Below are 10818 nucleotides of genomic sequence, written 5' to 3' on the forward strand. Positions count from 1 at the left end.
AGTGGAAGTTAAAGGTAAGAAACGCTGTAACCATTACGTTTTATTATAAATATTAAAACCAAACAGGCCACACAAACTAACTGCCTCCAGCACTCAAGTGTCAACAAAAACAGCTCTCTCAAAAATCAAGCCTGACAAGTAGTACACCTCAGTAGTTTTGATCAAGTATACTCTTGGCTTAAAAAAAACACAGCCATCACCATTAATGCACTACTTTTACTATATATAAACACTTTGATGAATGACTTTCAGAAAAATATGCCACACAACTAATGCATTATCACGTTGTTCTAGACACTTTCATTTTCTGAAAATATTTTTTCAACTAGTAAAACAGCATAATATTATTATTTGTATTATGCCTAATCTGATCAAGCATAAAACTTTGGTTTTTTTTAAATACACATCTACCAATGCAGCATATTTATCCCCCAATACTTTGATTGGGAACAAAATTTGCACACACAAAGCAATGAATGTTCCACTTGTCCCATTCAATCATTTGCTTTTTTTACACACTGGAGATTGGACCAAAGAATCAAGCCTCATGTGCTAACTTTCCTTCAAGTTCTAACTTTCATGCAAAAGCTCCCAAGAATGCAGGATTTTTATTCCATGCATAGCTATCTTGGCTGGTTTATTACACACACATCCCAAATGCAGGATTTGTATTCCCTGCACTGATACCTTGGCTGGCTGATCCCACACATACAGACACACACACACACGGATTTTCACACACATCGCAGCGCATGTTAATCTCGTTACTCAGCCCTTTGCAGCATCATGCGCTAAGGTTTGTTTGGGAAGAGGGGAAAACCCAAATGAATCCCCAAACTCCTTATTCCCTTCCCATTACAGAATCCCTTCCCCTCCGCCCCAAAAAGCCCATCAGCCTCCCCGCCCCCCGCCCAGGCTTGGAGGGAGGAGGAATCTCCACATCCCGCGAAGGACACCCAGGAGGCCGCCCCTTCCCCGCACCAACCCGCAGGGAAACCACCGGCGATTAAGGGCCAGGATCCCTTCCCCCCATCAGGGGCTGCGGGGAGGGCGGCGCTGCCGCCCCCCCGGGGGGACGCAGGGCCCGCCGGCCCCCTGAGGAGATTCAATGAGGCTGCAGAATCACCCTGGGCCTAGTCCCGGGCAGCATGCTTCCCCTGGGCCGGCGAGGCGGCGGGGCCCAGGAGCCCCTGCGGGCCGGGCAAGGCTCCCCCGCCACCCCCCGCCCGGCGGGCCCCGGGCTCAGCCGTACCTGGGCGCTGTTTAAGGCCATGGCGCCCCCGCTTCAATGGGGAGCTCGGCGTCCGCTCGGCTCCTCACGCTGCTGCCCCCGCCGCCGCCATCTTCTCTCTCGCGCACACACACCAGCGGGCGGGCAGGCGGTCACCAGCGCGCCTGCGCGCAGCTCGCCCCGCCGGCAGGGGGAAGGACTCTGCGCCTGCGCGCAGCCCGGGGGGGGGGTGAGAGGGGTGGGGCGTGCAGAGTAGCTGAGCCAGCGGGAGAGGGGGGGGTGTGAGTGGGTGAGGGATGGAGACGGCCAGGGGGCTTTGGGCCTCTCTCCGGCCCAGAGGCCTAGGCGGCCATTGATTGTAAGGGATCCAGCCTGATCTGTCTGCCTCTGAGGGGGCGCAGGATGGCTACACAGAGAGTCCCCCCCACCCTCTGGGGTGAAACTGGGCTGCAACAAAGACAGCCTCACAAACACCCCCCCCCCCCATCCCAAGTGCACGTTAATGCCAACAAGGCTGGTGCTCTGCCCTTTAAGCTTCATACATGTTTGCAGTTGGGCTGCCTTGAGGTACAGGTGCACAGTCCCAGCTGGCCACTGGAGATCTGTCTCTCCCTGGAGTTGTCACATGTTCCACTGCTGGGAGACGTCTGCTTGGGTCAGGCTGACTCTGCCTTCTGCAAGGTTGCTGGCAGTGGCAAGATGTTTGTGGGTCTCAAGTTCTAGCCCTGGTCCCAGGAAGTGTCACCTCACGGCAGCCACCTTTCATTCAGTTGTATCACCCAGGTGATGGGAGCTGTTTGCCCAGCTGGAAAAACTCAGAAAGATGATGTTTCTATTAACCACGGACTACCAATGTAGACAAGCCATTTATGCACGGTATAAAATCAGTTCCTCGGTGGAGGCAATATATCTTCAATGTGTTAATAAAGAACACACACAATGTGCGTTCATAATGGCAGTACATCCAAAAGGTTGCCTCCAAGAAATTTAAGTCTTTATACTTTGGTATGTGACCATTACAACCACTGCTGCACCCTACCAATGTTTTTAGCTTTGACTTTACTGGTCAGACAATTCATTTCTAAAGCTTCCCGACCGCAAATACAAATGTCTTTTAAAATGTTTCAGAAAGAGTCACATCATCTACTTCACTTCTAAATGTTTTCCAGGCCGGGATACTCCGCTAATTTAGTAACATTGGACAGGCAGGGTGGTCACAACCTCCACTATTACCAACACTTCAGTTCGTGAAAATCTTTTGCTTAAAGACCCAGCTCATAAAGTCATGTTATTACTTGAGAATCTCAGCTTTATTAACAAAATAAAAAGAAAGGTAAGTTTCTAAACCTCATGTCGCAGAGAAAAGTTTGAAAATATGGGACCCTAAAGCCTCAAACATCAGAAAGCAAATTAAAACAACTCAAAATTTGTATTTGACAAAAATATCTCAAATATTTAAGACAATTTCATGATGTCAAGGGAGCTGATTCATGCTTTTTGAATGCTTGAGGTTGGCAATACTTCAACCTCCAGGTTGAGAGTCCATAGTATACTTCACTAATTAGTCCATCAGTGTGATATGTTTATTTTGCTCTATATTTGTTCTTTTAAAAAAATCTTACTGTACCCTACAAAGGCACAGCTGGAGTTAAGAGTCTGATGGTCAAAAAAACCTATGAATGTCTTGCTATGATCAAACCTATGATTGTTTTTCAGAGAAAAGTCAATAAAGATTTTTTTTTGGAGGGGGGTTGAGGAGAGGGCTAAGAAAAATATAGGAGGGTGTAGTGAAGGGAAAGGAGACATTCATGCTGGGTTTTTCTTCTTCGTACAGATTGTTAATTTTGAGTGAGTTCACCCAATTCTCTTCCAGCTGAAATTTAAAAAAAAAATCCCAATCAAAAAATAAATCTGCCCTTTTTTACCTGAATAGAAGTCGGTATCAGGCATGGAAATATCTGACGCGTAGGAAGGTTTGTGATTTTGCTTTAAGCTAAAGATTTCTTTTAAGAAGGTCACTGCAAATGAAAAGTGTTCCTCATCCACTGTGCTTTTGGTAACACGGTTTTACCCCAGTCTATTTAAGGTGAAGTTGCACTCGAGGCATTTGCTAACATATTGGCATTTGCAATGCGAGGAAATCTCACAGCTTAATTTCTTAGGCCATGTCTACACTAGCAAACATACAATGACACAGCTGTACTGATGCAGCTGTGCCGCTGTAAGATCACTTGTGTAGCCGCTCTATGCCAACAAAAGAGAGCTCTCCTGTCGACATAATAAAACCACCTAAACAAGCAGCAGTAGCTATGTCGGCGAGAGAAGCTCTCCCACCAACATAGAACTGTGCACATGAGCGCTTATGCCGGCAAAACTTATATTGCTCATGGGGGTGTTTTTTCACACCCCTGAGCAACATAAGTTTGCCAACATAAGTGGCAGTGTAGACATGGCCCTACTGAATAATTGTTCTGTGGTTTTTTTTTTTTTCTGTATTCTTTTTCTTGCCACACACCCTGTCTCCACCACCCCCTCTTTTGTTTCTGGGAAGTGTAGCTCTTCTTTCCCAAACTGAGAGAAGCAGAAGTATTAAAATCTTAACAAAATAGCTGTTATTGTTTTGGGCATTACATATGATAAAATAAAACACCAATGGGTGTTCACTTTACAAGGAGAATTATGGACTACAACCCACAGGAAACTCATCTAGTTGAAGGCATGATTCACTTCAGCATAGAGTACTGCCCCTGATAAACTGCTAGCGTTTGTTAAGAAAAGGCTGACTGTATAGAGTTCTAGAGTAGGGTGCCACCCACTTGAACTTTGGATAATGAATTAAAAAAAGTTGTTGATGGGAGAAAATTGGGGTGTGGCTAAAAAAAATGATGCAAGATGCAAAGGAGTCCCTTAGGCTGAGATTGATGAAAGGAAACTCCTACCCTGTTTCCCCGAAAATAAGACATCCTCCGAAAATAAGGCCTACTTACAGTTTTGCCTCTCGTTGTAATATAAGGCATCCCCCCGATAATAAGACCTCCCCGATAATAAGGCATCCACCGATAATAAGGCATTTTTCATTTCTGAAAAATAAGACATCCCCTGAAAATAAGACCTAGCGCATCTTTGGGAGCAAAAATTAATATAAGACACTGTCTTATTTTCGGGGAAACAGGGTAGAACTGAACTCCGGCCTTTAAAACATTGTAATAAGCTGATTTTTTGGGAAAGAGTGGGATAGTTATAATAAAAGTAATGTTTGTAACTAGAGGCACTCCTGCAGTGTTCTAGAAGTGTGCAGTTCAAAACCTTGTGAAACCATAGTCAGAGGTTAAATCTTACAGCAAGAGTATAGAAGATTACTGTGACTGATACCAATTCCTGGTAGGCTAATGGAGACCAAGTCTAACCATTCACTAATTTAGAATGCCCATGTTAGGTGGGATCCACAAAGGTACTTAGGTGTTGCAACACTGAACCTCACAGAGCCTAACTTTTAGGCACTTAGAACATCATAGGAACAACACAGAGATCCACAATACCAAATTAGGTGCCTTGGCTCCCTATACAATGAACAGGGATAGGGGAGAAATAGGTGCTTAAGAATGCAACCCACAAAAAGCCAGTGTGCTGGGCACAGAGTCACCTAAACTAGCCAAAAAGTCTCAGAGATGCTAACCAGAGGGGGTGTGCTAAGCTTCACCCCTCTCTCTGAGATAGGTGCCTAAAGGCAGGTCTACACTTAAGTCAATCAAACGTATGTCGCTCAGGAGTATGAAAAAGACACCCCCTTGAGCGACTCAAGTTACAGAGACCCAAGCGCTGTCCACACCGGCCCTATGTCAGCATGAGACACTCTCCTGCCGACATAGATCCCACCTCTTACGGAGGTGGAGTAATTATGCAGATGGGAGAGCGCTCTCCAGTCGGCATAGAGCATCTTCACCAGATGCGCTACAGCGGTCTAAAGCACCTTCTATTGTAGACCTGCCCTGAACTTAGTGATCCACCAGTGAATGAAAACCAGCCACTTGGAGTCAGACGGGCTTAGGCACCTACAGTTTTCTTGCAGGAATGAGTTAGGAGCCCACCGTGCTCCACACAAAACAGCAAGACGAGGAGGTGATACCACTGGAACCCATCTTATACCTTTCAGCCCAGTGGTTAGAGTACTCACCTGGCATATGGGAGATCCAGATTCAATTCCCCTCTCTCTGCCAGAGGGGGAGAAAGGATTTGAATAGGGGTCTCTCCCACCTCTTGGGAGGGTTCTTTAATCACTGGGCTATGTGATATTCTAATGTGGTGTTCCCTTGATCTTCCTGTTAAAGCTGTTCCATTGTGGATCAATAATGGAAGAGGGATTGGAGCAGGGGAACTGGACCCAAGGTGTCCCATCTACCAGCCCTAGCCTAGAGACTACAATCATTCTCCCTCACTCTCTTTGTCTCTTGCCCAATCACTGTTCCATTGTGGATAAATACTTAGGGCTTCTCTCCACTTAGGTGTACCTATGCTGACAGCAGGGGTCCGTCCACCAACAGGAGGGGTCCCTGACAGGCAGTAGCTAAATTGACAGAAAAATCCTTCTGTCAATCTAGTGCTGTCTTTAGCAGGGATTAGGCGGTTTAACTACCTGTGTATTTTTCACACCCCTGAGCAAGGTAGCTGGGTTGACCTAACTTTTTAGACCCCACCTAAGTCAGGCCAGTCCCACTGCTCCAATCACTCTTTCATTATTGAGCCACGGTGGAACAGCTTCAATAGGAAGATTGAGGGAGCCTCTCCCACCCCAAGAATATCCCATAGCTCAGTGGTAGAGAACCTTCCCAGGAGGTGGGAGATCCCCTGCTCAAATCCTTGTTTTCCCCCTCTGGCAGAGAGGTGGGAATTGAACCTGAATCTCCCATATCCCACACAAGTGCCCTAACCATTGGGGTAAAAGAAGTCATAAAGTTGAATGGGCAGATTGTGAATGGGACCCAATCCAATAGAAAGCCTCTGAGCATGCCGACTGGATTGAGCCCTGCACTCCACTTAGGCAAATGACTGCCTATCTTCCCCCTGAAGAAGAGCTCTGTGTAAGCCTGAAAGCATGTCTCTCTCACCAACAGAAGTTGGTTCAATGACAGATATTTCCTCACCATCTTCTCTTTCTATCTTCCCCCAGTTCGTGAATTGCTCTGGGGCTCAGGTGGGAAATAGGCAGCAGGATGCCTAGAGGGAGGTATTGGTGTGCATGCCCAGAGGCAGGAACACAGGTGCTTATATGTTTTGGTGGGAGTTTTGTGGATCGCAGTGGCGCCAGAACTGGGATTTAGGTATTTAAGTATGAGTTTTAGGCATCTAAATACCTTTGTGGCTCTCAACCATTATGCTTATGATAGTCTTCGGTTCTAAAGCATCATATAATGATCATCACCATACCTCTTAACTGTCATTTCAGATCAGCTAGAGACAGAACATTTATGGTTACATTTTCACCTCCATGTGAAGCTAGTTAGGTAAGTAATAATTAGTTCATGAGTACATTATTTCATATACAGAGCCGGCTCCAGGCACTAGCCTGGCAAGCAGGTGCTTGGGGCGGCCGCTCCGGAGATGGGCAGCATGTCCAGGTATTCGGCGGCAATTTGGTGGACGGTCCCTCACTCCCACTGGGAGCAAAGGACCTCCCGCCGAATTGATGCTGCAGATCGCGGCTTTTTTTTTTTTTTTTTTTGGCTGCTTGGGGCGGCCAAAACCCTGGAGCCGGCCCTGTTCATATACTTCAGAGTACTGATCAATTTCCTGTCATTACAGTCCAAAATGAATATTTTAGGTAATACTTTTCTCCTTTGCTTCATTGTAGAGTTAAAGATATTTTCAAAGCTTTCTAAAATAGTAAAACAAATATTCACTAATTACAAACACAAATTTACTTCTGTAATAAAGAATTTAATTCATCTCCATCATATCTTAATCTCCTTTATAGTTAGAGAAATAAGAAACTCTGGGTTTTAGACACTTTAAAATGTTACCTGCTAAGAGATGTTTTTTTATGTAATAATCGACTGGAAAAAAACCCAGACAATTGTCAAACTGTTCTCATTTTGTTACACAAGATGAAACGGTGAAAAATTGGAAAGCCCCATATAATATCTCCTGAAGTAACTGAGTATTGGTTAGTTTCTATAAAGATACAGTAACTGCAACCATTAATAACACCCTCAGTTTTATCATGTCTTAAATCAGTACAGGTTTTATTTTAGAAACCATGTAACTGAGTTCTTTAGACTTGCAACAGCATTTTATTTGAAACTTGCTTTGGAGATGAATGCTATTGTTACATGTCCACAGTTTTAGCACCCTTTGGAAAAAAGAAACTTTCAGTGGCTGGAAGAAACTCTCTTCCTTTAATTCTGCTTATTCTCCATTTTTATCTGTTCGAAATAGTTAATGCAAAAAATCCACTCACCCTGTGCTTGTTATGCTCATTAACATTCAGCATGAAGACTTCCAAATAGTACAAACAATGGATCCATTTTCATCAGCAAGACCTAGCTCCGCTCCTATGCTTTAGCAATTGTACAGACTCAGTACAGCTTCTCTTCCCTATGATCCTCTAATGCTTTTTGTAAACATTGGTTAGTTGCTCATGTAGATGTTTGTGTCACTTTATTTCATGTTTTAATTCTCTGTAAAGAATTCCTGATGAAATCCCTTTAGTATCTCAACCTACCTTAGCTTAAATTCAAGCCCCTTCTTGTGCAAAACAGTCAATTTTAGCATTGTCACAATCTCAACCTCCTAGCCTCTCTTGCACCTCTCAATTCCCTTCATCATTAGGCCCACCATAATCTTAAAAACTGGGGGGGGGGGCAGGTATGTCAGCATTTACCATTCTGTGAATTTACCTTTCTACCCCCTGAAGTCCCGTCCAGCTAAAGATTGCCAGCTCAACGAGATGCTGCAACATTCACCTGACAATGTCAAATCCACTGGGGAATCCTGGAAACTGCATCTGGTCTACAGGATAAAGGAAGCCTTTACACAGTGTGGACTGCCTATTTTTGATCAAAGTGGTAGGAACAGAATGGACTGAAGTAGGCAAAAGGCAGGAGATTATTGTCCTCGATTTCAGTTTCTGCTTCACCCTCTGGTCCCCTTTAGTCTTGCTCTAGCTGCTTATATGAGAACACTTTATCGAAAGAGCAACCACTGCTGCATGAAGGGGGTGTGACACTGTTTACACTAATGTATCACCATTGTTGCACAATGGTGATAAACCTTGTACAAAGTATGCCTTATAAGGTATGAATGGAAAAGTTATAGGCTGCTAAGTATTATTCTGTTTAAATCCATCTTTGTATATGAAGTTATTAATATTCAACTGGGTTGTATCTCAAACATGTTTTCTTGGGTGATGCCCCAAGACAGATTTGCCAGCTAGCTTGGTTGATGTCTCATTAAGGACAATCAGGTTGCCCAGTGAACCCCTCCTGGAGACGTTTCACAGAAAACTGAGGCATTGGCTGCCCAAGGACTCAATGAGGCATGTAAAGACATGATCAAAGACTCCATCTTTTTGCCAGTAACTTTCCAGGCACGTGGGCTGAAAGTATAAAAGAGGAGACTGTGACAGCACATCTTGGTCTTCCATTCTGCTCCACTTCTCTGGACTGTGATTTCTAACAAGGAAGCTGTGACCAAAGGACTGATGACCCCCAATCTTTTGGGTGATCCAGAGAGACCTACTGCAAACCAGCAGACTCACCATCAATGCGTATTATCCTGACCTACAGACTCTGAAATCAATTGTAAGGTATATGATTCCTTTAACCATTTAATAACTCTCTTGTTTTATTAATAAACCTTTAGTTTAATTACTAAAGGAATTGGCTGCAGCATGATTTTGAGGTAAGAACAAAAGCATATATTGACCTGGGGTGATTTGTGTAACTTTTCCTCAGGGTGCCCCACACATTTTTATTACCAATATTGACGTTACCAACATTCATTCCTTTACATGGTAATGCCAGGGTGTATTTGTATGGGAAAGAAAGGAAGAGAGCATTTTGATAGCTGGCTTGAATAAAAATCTTGAACTTCTATAGCACTTTGTATTAGGTGCCTTCTCAAAATGAGAAGAAATAGTTACTTATCCCCATTTTTGTGGAAGGGAAACCGAGGCAAGGAGAAGTTATGTGATTTACAAAGATCACAAATGAAGTCTGTGAAAGCGATGGGCACAGAAGGTTTCTGACAACACAATATTCTACCTTCCACTCTTCCACTCTCCTTCTGATTCTCAACCAAGCTTTCTGGTTGATTGGCAAAATACCCATTTGGTTTATGAAAATACCAAAAAGTGTGAATTCAGTGTCACTGCATGTAGAAATGTTCCTCCTGGGAGATACACGTCTTGCGTTAGCAAGGATCCCAGGACATCATAGAGTGAGAGTCTTATTCCGAAGTATTTCAGTATGGAGAAGCTATGTTTACAGATCACTTTAAAATGCAATGTGCCATAGGTCAATAACCCTACTAATATGTATTTCATGAGGCGAGTAGGCCATACAAATAAGTAGATAGATACCACTTTCATTAGGAGTCTTGACCCCCCATTAGGGTCTGTAGCTACAAATAGTAATAATCTGTTCTTTTGACAGGTGTAAATTATTTATGTAAATAATGCATAGTACACCCCAAAATATTCTGAAATAGCATCTGATCCTACAAGTACTCTCATGAGTAGCCCCTGACTTCCATGGTGCTATGTGAATAAGGGTTACTCCCCCCACTAAGAGTTTGTAATACTGGGCTTATATTTTGCATAACCAATTAAGTTTTATATTATGGATTCACGAGGGCTTGATCCAACTCAGTGAAATATTCTTTTTGACTCCATTAGAAACGGAACTGGGTCCTCTATGTTTTGACTATCAAATGCTTTGCTGAGAAATGGGGGCAACATCAACCATTTTTTGGTGTGTTTGGATTAGCCAGATACAAATTAGTGTGCTTCTGCTCCCTCAAAATGTAATTAGTTGAGCCACAGTAGAACCAGCTACCACCTATACCTTGTCCAATTTAAAAAATTTGTGCTCACACTGTTGAGACTACCTCTGAAATAGTTACAAAAAGAATTACTACCTTTCTGGTTATCAATAAAGAGAAAAAACAGTCAGGGTGTAAACAATGCACACAAAGAGGAATAAAGTCTGAAATTCTTAACATGTTTTATTTTTCAAATTGTAAACACATCAAGAATGTAACACACAAGCATATACAATTAAAACAAACAAAAAATATGAAAAGCAGCCAATTAGTAGAAACAAAGAAGCGTCTTGGGGAATCTTTGTTGTGTATTTACACATGAAAAGGGTTGTACAAAGATGAAGTAGGAGTAGCCAGTCAACAAACAAGTTTTCATATACCTAAATCAGCTAATCTGTTTGTTCTAACTAAAACGTTCCATTATCTCTTTTTAGGAACAATTAAAAAATAACTATTTCCTCATGCAATGTAAAAGGTATCATTACTGCACATAGAGGACTTTTTGTAACTTGTTAAATTTAATAGTTTCTATTGTTTAAGAGAAACACTCA

At 43.2% G+C, this 10818-nt stretch overlaps 1 protein-coding gene across 2 annotated transcripts in view; it reads right to left on the reverse strand.

The window, feature by feature from the left end:
* The window catches only part of USP10 (ubiquitin specific peptidase 10), a 71969-nt gene extending 70574 nt beyond the window's left edge, over positions 1-1395 (reverse strand). For both annotated transcript variants that reach the window (XM_034788173.1, XM_034788175.1), the window contains exon 1: positions 1253-1395. In XM_034788173.1, the coding sequence (XP_034644064.1) occupies positions 1253-1273 (21 nt within the window). In that variant the 5' untranslated portion in view covers positions 1274-1395. The remainder of the gene's footprint in view (positions 1-1252) is intronic.
* Between the last annotated feature and the right edge of the window lie 9423 nt (positions 1396-10818).

Source organism: Trachemys scripta, chromosome 13 (assembly GCF_013100865.1).
Source record: "Trachemys scripta elegans isolate TJP31775 chromosome 13, CAS_Tse_1.0, whole genome shotgun sequence".
NCBI classification, from domain to species: domain Eukaryota; kingdom Metazoa; phylum Chordata; order Testudines; family Emydidae; genus Trachemys; species Trachemys scripta.